Source organism: Bison bison, unplaced genomic scaffold (genome assembly GCF_000754665.1).
Source record: "Bison bison bison isolate TAMUID 2011002044 unplaced genomic scaffold, Bison_UMD1.0 scf7180017864465, whole genome shotgun sequence".
Lineage (NCBI taxonomy): Eukaryota > Metazoa > Chordata > Mammalia > Artiodactyla > Bovidae > Bison > Bison bison.
Window position 1 is genome coordinate 10,131,322 of NW_011495026.1, and position 16,948 is coordinate 10,148,269.

General features: G+C 38.5%; 1 protein-coding gene across 2 annotated transcripts in view; it reads left to right on the forward strand.

The window, feature by feature from the left end:
• The window catches only part of TRPC3 (transient receptor potential cation channel, subfamily C, member 3), a 71,925-nt gene that overhangs the window by 39,827 nt on the left and 15,150 nt on the right, over positions 1-16,948 (forward strand). For both annotated transcript variants that reach the window (XM_010860285.1, XM_010860284.1), the window contains exons 5-10: positions 1,752-1,968; positions 3,698-3,931; positions 6,219-6,483; positions 10,471-10,666; positions 11,911-12,120; positions 15,354-15,437. In XM_010860285.1, coding sequence (XP_010858587.1) covers positions 1,752-1,968; positions 3,698-3,931; positions 6,219-6,483; positions 10,471-10,666; positions 11,911-12,120; positions 15,354-15,437 — 1,206 coding nt within the window. The remainder of the gene's footprint in view (positions 1-1,751; positions 1,969-3,697; positions 3,932-6,218; positions 6,484-10,470; positions 10,667-11,910; positions 12,121-15,353; positions 15,438-16,948) is intronic.

Genomic DNA, 16,948 nt, shown 5'->3' on the forward strand with positions numbered 1-16,948 from the left:
TGTGAGAATATTCATCCATCTCACTTCATCGTTGAGCTGCCCATGTAGTTTAAGGCAGAAAGGTTGTCATTTTGATCAGTTTTGATCATTCAACTAAGTTCCTTTGTTTTGAATCATGATTCTGATAATACGAAAGACTAAAAACTTATAGATAAGGAGAGAGTGTGCATTTAAAGCAAAAATTGTATCCCACTCAAATAACTTCCCCTTTCTGGGGGAAATGAATTGGAAAGCTTGGGTTTATATGTATGTGTCTCTTAGGGCCACTCATTCAGTTAAAACGTATTGGGTTTGAAGTAGGTATCTTGAAGTCCATTCTTTTTTCTCTTAGCGCAGCTGAGGATGTGTGGACTCTGCCCAACAGAGAAAGGAAAGGAGGGAATTGAGTTGTTCCTGGAGCCCGCATTTATACCTGCCATACACCACTTATGCTGTGGTGAAAAGATGGTATAGTAAGAATTCTCCACATGTATCCCATTTTTAAGATAGGCAGACTGCTTTTTTTTTTTTTTTTTCCATGTTACTTAACATTTTCAAAGATCAGCCTTTAGAAGAAAAGAGACTTGGCAGCTCCCTGCAAATCACTTTGTGCTATGGATAAACTACCCGGACATGCCCTCTCCGCAGCTGTGGAACAGCACAGTGATATGTAAATGTGCGGTTTATTTTTCTATGTCTAATATGGAAAATGTGACATTTGTCTGTGTGCATTCATGTCCAACCCCAGAAATGCTTGACATTCTTTGGTTATTTGTTGACATCAAATTAAGGTTCTGGATATACAAAAACATTTGTTTGAAGTTACAGCCTTTTAAATGTGAACCTTGGTGCTTTTTAAGGTCACACACTGAGTTGGAAAGTAGGGTCTGAGAATAGAGAACTTATTTGATGAATCTACCAAATGTACCTAATTCTTAGACTGCAGAAACCCTTGGAACAGGGGAATTATTTTTCACTTCCACTAGAACACAGAGCTCTTAAGGACATTATATCACAGGGGATTTTAAAACAGTTACCTTAAAATCATTATAAACTGAGCTTTAAAAATGCTTTTTCACTGGTCATATGATTTTCCAAAACCAGGGATGATTTTTAATTAAGTTAACCTACTTAGAGGTTTTAATTACTGGGTATCTCTCTGTTTTTTTGGATAGTAACAGATAAAATATTTATGTTGGTTATAATGTTTTTTGCCTTTTTATATAAATTGATTTAGGAATAGTTAGAAGTGAGAACAAAAATTTACTTCCGTGGTAGTAAATATTTTTTCATCTTCAAAGGGTTTGTAATGTGCCACAAACACATCATAACATTTCAATTATAAATGAATGAGTCTACAAACTCATCATAACATTTCAGTTATAAAAAAAATACACATTACAAATTTGCAGTTTCTTTCCCTGGATTCTAAAAACCTTGACACTGCATAGTCTTTCACATAAAAATAAGAATAACAAGTATATGCCTTGTAATTTCCAGAAATGCATCTGTGAATGAAGTACATCCTAAGACAAATTGGATATTTAGAAACAATGAAGTTTGAAGACTTCTTATATTATTCTTAAAGGAAACATCCCCTAAAAGGAGTAATTTTCACAATGTGTAGCTCTTCAGAAGAAAAGCAGAATTTTGAATGTTCTCACTTCACTTTTTTTTTTTTTATCCTATGTATATAGTAGTTTTCATAAGTGGAAGCCAGATTTTCTGAAGTTAAAGGTTTTGGATTGTTTTGTTTTGTTGCCTCATTACAGCTGGGGAAAGTTCTGCGAAGTCCTTTTATGAAGTTTGTAGCACACGCTGCTTCTTTCATCATCTTCCTGGGCCTGCTTGTTTTCAATGCCTCAGACAGATTTGAAGGAATCACCACATTGCCAAACATCACTGTTATCGACTATCCCAAACAGATTTTCAGGGTGAAAACCACACAGTTCACTTGGACTGAAATGCTCATTATGGTCTGGGTTCTTGGTAAGCCTTTTATTTTGAGTATTCTAATTTCTACCAAATATAGCATCTATATCATGATTGCCATTTTCTATTTAAAATTCTATGTTATGTTGTATGGTGATAACATCACCATTGTAAGATAAACAGAATAGCAAGTAATGGAATAATTTGGCAGCTTGGTGATGCTGACGGATATCCCTTACCACTAAATACAAATTTTATGAGTAACAGCTTAATTATAAATGCATTAATATTAATATCATATTTCAGAAATCAAACTTCAATTATTGAATAAAATGCAACTTTAAAAATGTGACTCACTGTGATGATCAAGCATTTAATTGAAATAGTTCTGCAATAACCTAGTGGCCATTAACTGATGATTAAAGAACATTTATTGCTTTTGTTTCAGAGGTTTTTTTAAGGAGAGTTTCCATTTTAGGAATGTTTGTTACTTCACCTCACAATAGCCCATTTGGGGATTTTTTTCTTTGCTTTTTGTTGGCTGAGATGTGAGGCATGTGGGATCTTACTTTCCCGACCAGAGATTGAAGCCGTGCCCCCAGCATTGGAAGAACAGAATCTTAACCACTATACCTCCAGAGAAGTCCCACGATAGCCTGTTTTGAACAGCAGCTATGTTAAAGTAAACATTTTAAGCAATATGATAAAAAAAAATGGAGATTGAAACCAGATTATTGATTGATCACGAATCCAAAGTCAATTTTGTGTATTATTTCACCCAGCATGTTTCTTGGTATCATCTCAATTCCTGAATTAATGGATTGCTTCTCCTCTAATTAAGTTCTATGGTCTTCACCTGGATCAAGTGATTGTTTTATGAATTTTATTTTGAGCCACTACATTTCTTTTAAAAATTCTACAGTATTTTCCCCTTATGTAGTCAGGCATGCGTGTATGCTAGTCATGTCTGACTCTGTGCGACCCTATGGACGGATGGGCTCCTCTGTCCATGGGATTCTCCAGGCAAGAATACTAGAATGGGTTGCCATACCTTTCTCCAGGGGATCTTCCCGACCCACGGATCAAACCCTCATCTCTTACACTTCCTGCATTGGTAGGCAGGTTCTTTACCACTGGCGCCATCTGGAAACAGTTGTTAAATTGATATGTTTTGTCTTCTTCCCCCAGAACATTTTCTGCTTTCAGTTTCTTCATAATGCCCTAGGGCCTCCTGCTTAATTTTCCAAGAATTCCTCACCTTTTCAGCATTCAGCACGAAGCTGAGATGAGACGAGAGGGTAGGGGAATGACGGAAGTGTTCCCGGATGATTGGAAAACTGTTCTTGTTAAAAGTGTATAGTAGATTTCTCAATTAAGGGCTTATTTCTCCAGTAATCACCATTATTTGGTAGTTAATCATTGTCATTTTATAAAGATGAATTTTCTCCTTTCCTCCATGTGTTTCATGGGGCAAAATCATTTGATTTGAAGAGGCTTCCTTATTTCCCTCCCTCCCTTCTTCCCTACCCCCGTAAGAGTAGCACCATTTCTGGTGCCACATTTAGAACTATATTTCACCAAAATCTAACTTGGTGGAGTGAATCATTCCTTTAGTCAAAGCTTCTTTCATGTAACTCTGCCCAGCACTTCTGTGGGCTATAGGCAAGTCAGTGCTTTATGGTACCTAGTGGCATGCTTTACACACGGGGCATGTTACAGGTGGGGACTCTTAGCTTCTCAGTCCAAGGTATAAACTCTTGTCCGTAACATGTGTGTCTTGTGACAGGAATGATGTGGTCTGAGTGCAAGGAGCTCTGGCTGGAAGGACCCAGGGAGTACATTTTGCAGTTGTGGAATGTCCTAGACTTTGGCATGCTCTCCATCTTCATCGCTGCTTTCACGGCCAGATTCCTGGCTTTCCTTCAGGCAACGAAGGCACAACAGTATGTGGACAGTTATGTTCAAGAGAGTGACCTCAGTGAAGTTACACTACCACCAGAGATACAGTATTTCACTTACGGTAAGTTATCAGGCGCAAAGTCCTCTTATGTCTCAGGAGAAGGTATTGGAACCACATTTTGGAAGGAAATGCCCCTGAAGGGTATGTTTAATATGAAATGCATGTTGAAAGTATAGAGAGAGTGGAGACAGCATGAACTTTAGAGCTGTATAAAACTGGATTCATATCAAGACACTAACCCTCCCTTGCTGTGTGACCTTGTTCAAATTAATTTACTTCTCTGTGCCTCAGCTTTCACATCTAGAAAAAGGAAGTATTTCAAGGTGGAAGAAAATCACCTTTAAGCCAAAGAACATAGTTACTCTAAAATATTCTTAGGACATGGAATTGTCGTAATTAGGGGGAGAAAATAGCTTGATAAACTGCTTAATGTGAAAGATGAGTCCCCGAGAGCTTGGGTTAGAGGAGATAAAATAATAAAAAGTGCTAAAAACTGCTGTAACAGAAGTGAGCAAAAATTCGGCAGAGGCAGGAAATAGGAGCTAAAGTGATGATGAGCATGTAAGCTTCGCAGAACCGGCAGAAATGCTGGGGAGGATATTGTGCTTCTCAAGACACCATGGGGTGGAGTTCCTGCCAGTCTTCTCTAGGTCAGGAGGGCAGGGAGATACCCAGGGACCTTCGGTCTGCGCAGATACTGATGCCATCCCTGCCCACTGCACACCGACGTGAAATCATGTTAGCCTCCCTTCCCTTAAGGCCTAACTGGGGAGCCGCGATGAGCTAATTTTCATATAGCTGCAAAATCTTAAACCTGGAAAAGACTTTAGCAGTTAGCATATAAACCTCATTTTACAGATAAGGAAAGTTAGGCGCAGAGTTTAAATGCATTCTGACTGTGAGGAATGACTCTTTATAAGTACATCGTGATGCATACCAGCAGCATGTTAACATTGCTGAAGAAGACTGGGTGGGTGCATGCTCTAAGATGAAGGTGTGTGCATGACCGACAAGGACACAGTGCATACATAGCACAGGGCACTCTGTTCAATGTTACGTGGCAGCCTAGTGGGGAGGGGAGTTTGGGGGAGAGTGGATGCATGTAGATGTATGACCACATCCCTTTGCTGTCCTCCTGGAACTATCACAACACTGTTGATTTTTATACTCCAGTATAAAATTAAAAGTTTTTAAATAAATAAATAAAATGAAGATATTAATGTTTTACAGACTGAAATGTAAACACATTATCTCTTATTGTCACCAAGCAAGGGTTTTTATATACCAGTGAGGCCAGATCAAATGAATAAATGAATACCATTTATAATTAAGGAATTAGCTTGGATTGTATTTGTGTGTAACAGATATCATGACTATTTCAGTACCTCTTTATTTAAATTTACTCGTGTGTGTTTATGACTGTGAAGGGGAATTTGTGAAGTAAGCTTCACTCCTTATTATGATTTTGATCAAGTTTTTAACCTAAGCCTTGATTTCTGTATCTTTAAGAAGAGAGTGACTATCTCAAATCCATAAGATCATTGAAAGCATAGTGTCTGCTATGTATTAAACATCCAATAAATGTTCATTTTTGTTGAATGTGTGCAGTGTACCTTCTGGGAGTGACCCAGTTTGCACAGAATGAACCACACAATGCTTAGGTGATCTTCCAGAGAAATGAGTATCCAGTTGTCTGCTGTGAACTTACTGAAGTGACCTTGAAAGGCGTGTTGGGGGTCCTTATTTAGAATCTGTCTCTAAGACTTTTGCACTTCAGTAGCATTTTATACTTTCCAGGGACCAGCTATGTTGCTCAGACATCATGCTGACAGCACTGTTGTGATTCAGTGACATTCTCACTTTTTGTAATATGACATTTTACTTGCATAAGCTGTTAGATGAACTAGTTTCCCCATGAAATATGGAAAAGAACATGTGTGCCAACTGAGCCTATAGCATGATGAAATAGCTGGTCGATAAACCTGGTAACTGAGGGGACAAACCAATCAAATCAGTTGTTTTGTCGTCATGGACACAGTCTGAACTTAATGAAGCATTTTCAGCTCCTTTTTTCATCTTTTGTACTTGATTCTATTTCTTCTCAATGTGAAGTCTGTTTTGTATCTTTCTAATAGTGTTTCCTCCATTAAAAGAAACCACATAAATGTAGAATTCATGTGTTTCTAGTTTAATATGAAAAATAGTGTCTGGACAGTTAATTAAATGTGGAATAGTTTCAACTGAGATAATAACCACCTACCTACAAGTCATATCCTATTTAAGGTATTTTGTGTAGTTAGCCGTGAATAGAAAGTTCCATTTTTAATCTCTCTCTCTCTTCTTGTAGCCAGAGATAAATGGCTCCCTTCTGACCCTCAGATCATATCTGAAGGCCTCTATGCCATAGCTGTAGTGCTCAGCTTTTCTCGAATCGCCTATATCCTCCCGGCAAATGAGAGCTTCGGCCCCTTGCAGATCTCTCTGGGAAGGACTGTGAAGGACATATTCAAGTTCATGGTCCTCTTTATTATGGTGTTTCTTGCCTTTATGATTGGCATGTTCATATTGTATTCTTACTACCTTGGGGCTAAAGTCAATGCTGCTTTTACCACGTAAGTAAAACATTTTACTAAAAAAACTATGATTAACAGAAATGCTAACAAGTTTAGATGAAGTAAAAAAAAATTGTTTTCAATAATTGTAATAAAGATGCTTTTAAGAGCAGGAAAAATCCATTAAAAACAGTTAGTGCCTCAAATAGCAAATGCTGGCCAATATATGGAATAAAGGGAACCCTCGTGCACTGTTGGTGGGAATGTAAATTGGTGCAGTCACTGTGGCAAACAATATAGAGGTTTCTTTAGAAGAGTGGAATTGCCGTATGACTCAGCAGTGCCACTCCTGGGTATATAGCTGAAAAAAACAAAAACACTAATTCAGAAAGATACATGCACCCCAGTGTTCATAGAATCATTATTGATAATTTCCAAGATACAGAAGCAACCTAAGTCTCCATCCACAGATGAATGGATAGAGAAGTCGGGTGTGTGTATGTGTGTGTGTATGTGTGTATATAAAATAAAATACTACTCAGGCATAAGAAAGAATGGAATTTTGTCATTTGAAACAATATGGGTGGACTTGGAGTCACGAAGTAAAATAAGTCAGACAGAGAAAGACAGACTGCATGGTATCACTTATATGTAGAATCTAAAAAACTAGAGCAGACTAGTGAATATAACAACAACAACAAAAGGTCACTCAGAGATAGAAAACAAACTAGTGGGTACCGGTTAGGCGGCAGTGTCAGGGTGTAGGAGTAGGGAGTCCTCACTCCTGGGAGTAAGATAGGCTTAAGGATGTCCTGACCAACACAGAACATAGCCAATATTCCATCATAACTATAAATGGAACATATCCTTTAAAAATTATGAATCACTTGTGCTGTACACCTGAAACTTATGTAATATTGTACATCGACTCTACCTCAAAAAGAAAAATAAAGTAAAGGGATGGAGAAAAAAACAAAACAAAATCAGAAACAGTACTTGTGTGAGATTACATTTCTTTGAGTTTAGAGAATGATCACAGAATGGTAAAATCCTAGATGAAACTCTATTTTAAGAGAATTGGGTAGCAAATGTTTAATACTGGATATTTCTTACATTATTTATGACATTAAATTTAGTTTCATCATTTTGTACCCATTACTGTTATTTCAAAAAAAAGGAGCGTGGCTTGTATTTTCATGTATCATTAATCAGTGCAAGGAGTTGAGGAGGAAGAAGAAATTACAGCTGATGCTGTGCAGCCCGCTGTACTGTAGCACCGCCTCCTCCCTTTGGTCCTACTGGTGTCTGCACTGCAGGCTCACCGTTTCCATGAAGTCATCCTGCACTCACTTCTCTTAGGTATTGTCCCTGTAAGTTCCCTCAGCATGGAGACGTCCACGTTGCCAGACCCTGTCTCGCCTGTTGCTGTGCAGTGGTCAGGAAGGCAGGCCGTCTGTCTGTACCGTGGGCCTTCCAGGTGAGGAGACCAGAAATCTCCCCTGCCTGACTTTGTACCCTCCGTCCCCTGGAGTGCCACAGCTGGAAACAAGCTAGACCCTCAGTGAGTTCCCTGTAAACCAAAAGAGAGTATCAAGCCCTTCCAGGCATCTAAATTGTTTTGGAATTAATTTTTCCAAGTAGTTACTATAGAGCCGATAATAGGGGTGAAAGATAACTGAAACTCACTTTATTGTAGTGAAAAACAAGTTCCGATTGAACCCAGAGGGGAAAGGACCAGAGAAGTGCCGCACAAGTGGCGCCCCTTGGGCCTGTGGGAGTACTCCTATACACGACACTGGCGTCGCTGCTGTGTATGAGGACCTGGCCACACGGTAGAGTGGAAAGAACACGGGCTGGAAATCAGGCAGACCTGGATGCGAATGCAACGTCTGCTGTTTTCTAGCTATGGTCTTTTGATTAATTATCTTCACATTTCTCAGTGTTAGTTTCCTTGTTTTTAAAATGAGCACAGTAAGGTTTGAATCAGGCCGTTGGGAGGACATGGAAGATAATTTATATAAAGGCTCTTGCCCACAGTAGGAGCCAGGAGCTGCCTGTGTCCTCTCCCTGTTCACTCTCCCCTTCTCCCTTTTCACTCTCCCCCTCTCCGCACATGTATGCATTCTTGGGAATCTATATTCCCAGCATCAGAGGCGAGAAGGTTTGCAAAGGACCAAGAGGATGGGTGGGGGCATTTTGTGATGCTGTTAAGTTCATGGCAGGGATAAAGAGACTATAGGTTTTCTTAGTTTTCACCATCAAGTGTTTCGTAATTGAGATTAGCTCTACAGGAATAGGAACCTTTCTACTCAACCCTCTGCCCCCAGGGTCTAATACAATTATTAAAACATACCAGGTGCTCCATCAATGTCTGTTGAATGAATGAATCAATAAGCTAGCATTAAAACCCACAAAACTATAAAATTGTTGTTTAGACTCTAACAAATTTTAAAAGTACCACTTCCATACATATTTCTTTGAAAAAAAAGGGGGACTTACTTTTGAACTTTTTAATGGAATTCTACATGTATAATTGTTTAAGGATGATTCTTGTAGTTCACAGGTCAGTGATTACTGCTTGGATATATGACAAAACCAGCCAAATTCAGGCAAGGTTCATTTAAGGGATCGAAGCATGTAAATTAGTCTGTGAGGGCTTACTTGCTAATTGCTGTGTTGGCAGAATCAGGAAGTAGATTATATAGATTAAGAGAAAAGAATCAGAACCCTTAATTTTGTTGCCATCTCTTCACTTCTACTGAAGTATAGTTTTTAGGTAGATGATACATTCTTGTGGTGAAAAATCTATGCAGAGCAGTATCTACAGCCTGTTCCATTCCTCAGCCTTGGATCCCAGTTTGTTAGTTCTCCTTAGGTCCAGAGGGGTCATTGGTGGCTCAGATGGTAAAGAATCTACCTGCAATGCGGGAGACCCAGGTTTGATCCCTGGGTCAGGAAGATCCACTGGAGAAGGAAATGGCAACCCACTCCAATATTCTTGCCTGGAGAAATCCATGGACAGAGGAGCCTGGTGGGCTACAGTCCGTGGGGTTGCAAAGAATCGGACACGACTGAGCAACTAACACTTTCACTTCAGGTCCAGAGGCAGTGGTTTCTTTCGAATGCTTTCAGAGGTATTCTTTATGTAAACAAGAATATAAGTATTTGTATACTCCTCTTTTTATTTAAATGGTGAACTATTTCAGACTTGCTGCATCTCATTTTTTCACTAAAAATATATCTTGGATATCATTTTATATAAACACATGAAGCTAGATCTGTTTTTCCCCCAGTGGCTGCATAGCTGTTTGTAGATGTACCAGAATTATTTATCCACTTTGCTGTTGATGGATATTTTGGTAGTTTTCATTCTTCCCTACTGCCATGCTGCAAGGAATACGTTTGTACATATTTTTTTTTGAAATGGGTACATAATTTTAATCCCTATTTTGTTCTGTTCCAGAAAACCTGATTTGAAATTCTAAACCACCTGCAAAATCAAACCCCAAACTTCCATCCTTTTAGGAGAAAGGAATGGGTATCAGGGCATTACTTCAGTTTTCACCTGACAAGCTCAGAAAATTTTCTCTTGATGATAACTCCTGGAAAAACTAGGCATCAGCAACATTTAATCACCAGTTTCTAAAAAGTTGAGAGAAAAATTTCTATTAAGTATCATAATAAAATAATTGTGTTATTGTTCAGTCACTAAGTCATCTTTGACTGTGACCCCATGGACTATAGCCCACCAAGTTCCTCTGTCTATGGGATTTTCCAGGCAAGAATACTGGAGTGGGTTGCCATTTCTGCCTCCAGAGGATCTTCCTGACCCAGGGGTCAAACTCATGTCTTGTGCATTGGCAGGTGGATTCTTTACCACTGAGCCACCAGGGAAGCCCACAATAATTATACTTGGGGTATTACGATGATATTTTACAATAGCGTTTTATATCTGTGCAATATTCAGACCATAACTTGTTTTTACTTTTGACTGTTTCACACTGGAAACTGTTTATTTATTTACTGTGTACCTTATTCTTCCAACAGTGTAGAAGAAAGTTTCAAGACTTTGTTTTGGTCAATATTTGGATTGTCTGAAGTCACTTCTGTTGTGCTCAAGTATGATCACAAATTCATAGAGAATATAGGATATGTTCTATATGGAATATATAATGTAACTATGGTCGTTGTTTTGCTCAACATGCTCATTGCTATGATTAATAGCTCATATCAAGAGATTGAGGTAAGCCTGCTGTCTACCCACAGTGTCTATCCTCACCATTTCGTTCTACTAGCACACCGCGTCTGCTTTTGTGTCCTGTGGTGGACATCCTGCCCGTGTCTACAAAGAGACTTAACACCAAGCGGGGCCCTTCTCTGTGGTTTCCGTCTGGATAGGTGGTAATGCACCTTCCAGTGTCTTCTAGGAGCACAGCAGAGTTCTCGTGAATTTACCATTACTCTGCCTTCTCTCAGAACCATCTGAAAGATTCTGGTAGAGGACTTACTAGACGTCTGTCAAACGTTAATGATGCTCTTAGTCCAGTCAGACTCTTTAGTATTCTAGAAATCTATGCTTGCTTTGGATTGAGCTTGATTTGGTACCTTTCTTCATCACTGTGTATGTTTTCTTATCTCCTCTAGTTTAGCGTACCGTATCTTTTTAGTACTTTGCTGTTTGTTAAGTCCACTGAGTCTCTGTGTTTCAGAAATATGTAAGTTAGTGTTCTCAAAGAAGAAGTTAGATTCTCCAGAGATGAAAACTGTGGTGCTCTGAACACCTGCTTCAGTGTGGTAATGGTAGACTGGGCAGAATGAAATGACTGAGCCAACGTCTTCCACCCATGGACCAGCTCTTCATTTTTCCTCTCCATCTGTCTACCAGTTAGAATGGTTATGCCCACCACCAGGGGGCAGCACTGAGAATGAAAGGCGCTGTAAGACAGGAATAGGCCCCTGGGGCCTTATGTGACCTTTGAAGACACATAAACTCCAAAGTGCAATTCATTTGAATACTGCCATTTTTCTCCTTTGCTCTTGGAGTGTAGTATGATATATCTACAGTCTGGCTTGGATGGGTGTGGATGAGGAAGGAAAGTGGGGAAATATTGTTGAACATGCAGAATTGGGCGGGGGGAGAAAAAAATTAATCTTTTCATCCTCTCTTGACCCTGAATTTTTCTTGTGCTTTTTGCTTTGTTTTATTTATTTATTTATTTTTGGATGGGAGGCAGGAAATTCTGGCTAAATTTCAATGGGTACAGACAGAGGAATATGGAAGAGAAAAATTAAAAAAAAAAGTATCGTGAGAATGATGCTTGGGATATTATATAGCCCAATAGAGATTATATGCAGATAAATGTACATATACAACTTTTTCCATTTCAAAGCATAATGTAGGTTCCTTGTAAGGCCCTACTGGATAAATTACTAGAATCTTTAGTTTTTAAAATCAGTTGTCATATTTTTTCTATTTTTGTGACACAGGATGACAGTGATGTAGAGTGGAAGTTTGCTCGCTCGAAACTTTGGTTATCTTACTTTGATGATGGAAAAACATTACCTCCACCCTTCAGTCTAGTTCCTAGTCCAAAGTCATTTGTTTATTTCATCATGCGGATCATTAACTTTTCCAAATGCAGAAGGAGAAGACTGCAGAAGGATATAGAAATGGGAATTGGTAACTCAAAGTCCAGGGTAGGTATCAAAAGCTTACTGAGACCTGAAGATAAATGCTCCTTGTCTTTTGATGTTGTTCAGTGTGTGAACTTAGAAGATGTTGAAAGTAATTGTCCATTCCATAGTCCTTCATAGACTAATACTTAAAATATTCATAATGTTCCAAGAAGTCACTTAGTCTATGCTTTGTTTTCAGTCAGAATTTCATGTAAACTACCAAAATAAAAACAAACAAAAAACTTCTTTAACTTGTTAAAAGTTACTGTCAGAAAATACTTTGTTTCTGTGTTTTCCATGCTTCTCAACTGTTATTCTAAGTTACATATAAGTTTCTAATCTTAAATTTTTCTGTTGGTTGTATATATAGTTCACCACCACCATATTCTTCTTATTTGTAGAAATCCATTATTGAGCTAAATAATCTTTTTTTCCTTTAATATAAAATTAATGCAGGCTTAGAACACCCCCAAATATTAACCACTAAAACTCCCTTTTATAAATAATCAAGAATGGCTTGTATTTGAGTTGTCCTGGTTGAAAAATTAAAATACTTTAATTTTAACAAAGATGAGTTTCACACTAGCACTTTATTATCATGAACTTTATTTTCAGAGATAGAATGGTCATAGGAGACAGAAGGATATGGACAGAGCCTCAAATAATAGGTTGTGAAACATATAGGAGCAAATGTATGGGGTTAAAGAACAATTTTGCCTGTAAGTTGGGAAAATGGTCTGTAGCTGTAATAGCCTTGGAGCCCACAAGATGGCAGTGTTACCTCCATAAAGTGCATATTTTTTCTCAGTTGATGCTGAGGGTAAAGATGGGATTAGCACAGTTTAATTTCTTACTTTTTAAAAGTGATGCGCATTTATGAGATTTGTAATACCCTTCATCTTACTCTTTAAGAAGGTAGCCTTTTAAACCTTCTTTGTTTGACCTGAATATGGGCTCTTAAGGATATTAAGTTGCATTGCAGTGATTGGCTGTGACTTCAAATAATACCTCATTATATACAGTGAAAAGCAGCATAATGTAAGGAAGAGAGCCTTGGCATTAGACCTGGGTTTGAATTCTGGCTTATTAGAAAGTAACATGGACAACTCATTTCATCACTCTGAACTGTACTAGTCTCACCTGAAAGAGAGAAAACGTCATAGCATTACTGTGAGGATGCTGTGAGATGTACAGAATTTCAGCCTCAACAAATATCAGTGCCCTCCCTCATTCACAGTTTACAAAGTGCTTTGCCGTACACTTGAACCTCATGCAATGCTGTAAGGTAGGTATTATTATTACTCCCATTTTATAGATAAGACAGCTGAAGTCATTATAACTCACTCATGCAAGGTCACAGGGGTTCGCCAGTGTGGGGCATTTATGCAGTTCCTGTTTTCCAGCATCAGAGTCTAGCTGTTTCTGCTGGACCTGGCTACCTCCTGCTCAGAAGCTGAGGCTCTGGCTTGGTTTCTGCCCCTCTTTCTCCCCACAGGCCATGCCTTTGGCTGCAGCTTAGCTGGTCTCTTAAAGGAGTTGGGCTCTAATTGCCATTCTGGGTGACTCTTGCTACTGCTGAGATGGACTTTGTTACTCTGGGAATTTGACTTATTCTCTGAGGCTTTATTATTTGAAAAGGAAGTTGTTCGAGCATGGGAACTCAACTCTAGCATGTCACACCTTCAGGTTTTCTTTCTGTAGGCAACTGATTTCACTAACTTCTGACTTTGACTGACTTCACTGACTTAATTCCTAATATTGTCATAATGCAGAAGGGGAGAAACACAAAGAAGCTGAAGAGAGCACATTCAGATGGCATGTGGCCACCTAGACCCCTGTTTGTTTGCTTTAAAGCAGCTTGCTTGCAGGGATGTGAGGGGAACAGATGATATTCTCTGTTCAGAGTGTCCTCTCCTGCCTGCATGGTACCACTGGCAGGAAGAATAGCTTTCCTCAGGGCAGTTGCTGGATACAGAAAGAAGGTTGAGCACAGATTTCTCAGGAGCCATGCTGTTTAGCCTCCCCATCTCCCCATAGCAGGTTAAAAACTGCCGTTTTGATTTTATTTTTTAAGTTGTACATGGAACTGCCTTTATCTCTTTAATCTTATTAATCGTCATAGATAATCTCTGTGTCCTGAGTTTAGTTAAAAAAAAATTGGAAAAATTATATGTTTCTGTTTTTCTTTTTTAGAAGACAGGGAAGAGACTCAAGAAATCAATCTTTTACAGCTAACCCCAGTCAACAGTCAGAGACTGACCTCTAGTGGCAAAACAGGAGAATTAATACCAGGGAAGCTCTACCTGTCAACAGAGACTGCCCTCTAGTGGCAAAATAGGAGAATTAACACCAGGGAAGCCCTACCTGTCGACAGAGACTGACCTCTAGCGGCAAAATAGAATTAACTTTGTTCCCCGAAGTTTTTTTCCTGCCACTATTGAAAAGAGGACAAAATCAAGAGAACCATTGCTTATCAGTGCCATTTCCTACCTGCCTAGTGTCCCGCCTCTTCCTGAGTTATGATGGTGGGAAGGCAGGTGGTGGAGTGAGTACATATTTTTGGATAAAGGGACCTGCCTTTGAATCACACCTTATAGGTAGTAGCATATCTGCAAATAAAATGCAGGCCCTGTTCACATACATGAAGGGTAGACAGTAAGGAGCTTCTCTTCTTGCTTTCTGTTTCTACCCACTCAAAAGTTAAACCTTGAAAAGAAAAAGAGAGAGGAAAACCAAATACTTGAGTCCAATTCCGTTCAAAGTGGTGAACCTGACACAGTCTAAGACCAAGACACTTAGCAAGACATGTTTTGCTCCTGTTTTGCCAAATGATACCATCTGAACATGTAGTGTGTTTCTGTTCAAATGTAGGAGAGGAACCAGACTCAAGCAGATGGAGTTGGTTCATGTAACTTCTTCCCAAATCCATGAAGGCATTTTGACAAAGTATACAAGGACCCCAGGAACAATTGTTTAACACCAGGAAACTTAAAAAAAATTTTTTTTTTCAATAAAAATTTTTTTAAAATATATTTTTTCAATAGTTTTATTACAGGACATTCTGCCAACATTTTGATAAATGTGAGCACATTACTCACATTAATTTTTGCCTTTGGAAATCAACTCAGCTTCCACAAAACATCCCTCGGAAATGTTGATTCCAGAAATGTTATCAAGGAGAATAAAGTAGATTGTATTTATGATTTCCAAATAAATGTATTCTAATTTACTAGGTTAATTGTATTTTTTCCTAGTTAAACCTCTTCACTCAGTCTAACTCAAGAGTTTTTGAATCACACAGTTTTAACAGCATTCTCAATCAGCCAACACGTTATCAGGTAAGCATTCACAGACATTTATCTTTATCTGAATGTAGTTCCACACATGTCTCTGTGCTGGTGTCTGTGTGTGTGCTTGCATGTGCTTGTGTGTGTGTGAGTAGTGTGTAGAATTATGTACACTTCCTATGTACTATGAGGTCAACATGGAACAGAGGAAATGGTATGTTATTTGGAGAGCACTTTAGAAATCAGAGTCCAAGTTCTTCTTCTTTCTTTTCTTTAGAAGAAGAGTACCTTTGTGACATTGAAAGCAAAGTGCTGCCACAGTTTTCCAAAGGTCACTTTCATGTACCTTGAGCTGGAGAAAGCAGTGGGAGATTTGGCATATTAGGAAAATAGTGTTCTCACAGTACAAAAACTTGGTACATTTCTGCACATAATCTGTTTTTCAAATGGAATCTTAGGCTACACTGTTGCATTAGTACTACTTAATAAAGTATTTATTGCACTGTGATATTGAATGTGACATTTCAGCACTGTTTTCTAACTCAGAAGAGGGTATAGTCCTTCTCATCTGGTTGACATTTTGACTACCAAAGCTTTAGATTGCTGCTAAGTACAAGATCACAAGAATGAGGATCAAAGAATTGATAATGAATGATAATATCAGCTAAAGGATATGGTCCTCTTCATAAGATTTTCTTGGAAGCAGCATATTCTACAGAATTGCTTAGCACACTGATTGTCAAAGCCTCACTTGGTTCTATGGTGGTGGTTTAGTCGCTAAGTTGTCTCCGACTCTTGCAACGCTATGGACTGTAGCCTGCCAGGTTCCTCTGTGGGATTCTCCAGGCAAGAACACTGGAGTGGGTTGCCATTTCCTTCTCCAGGGGACCTGCCCCACCCAGGAATTGAACCTGGGTCTCCTGCATTGCAGGCAGATTTTACCGGCTGAGCTAAGAGGGAAGCCTTTTATAATGGTTACAATATGTTCCATTATATGGATGTATTTAATTTATCAGCCTTCTATTGATAGAAATGTTTGCTCTATCATATTGCCAGTAATTGTTCTAATTCTATCAGTAGAAGACTGATAAATTAAATACATCGATTTAATGGAATATAATGTAACCATTACAAGCTATTACAAGCAATACTGTATTAAGTAACCTCTCCAGTTTTTTTGTGTGTGTCTTTTTAGTACACACACACACACACACACACACACACATATATATATATATATATTTTTTTTTTTTCCCCAGCTTTTGAAAATTGTGTGTGGTCAACTTTAAAAAATTTTTACGGCTTCAGATTTTGTGTTCTGTTTCAAATGCTCCTCTCCCATACGGGGATATTTAATAATATTTTTACCTATATTTTCTTTGGTACTCTCATGTTTCAGTTTTTAAATTATAACATTTAACCTATATAGAATACATTTTTATGCAGTGTGTGGGTGGGGACCCCAATATATTTTTTTTCCAGATGATCACACAGCTGGGTGTATTGAATAATCTATATTTTCTATTGATTTGAAATATCACTTTAATCATTTACTAAATTCC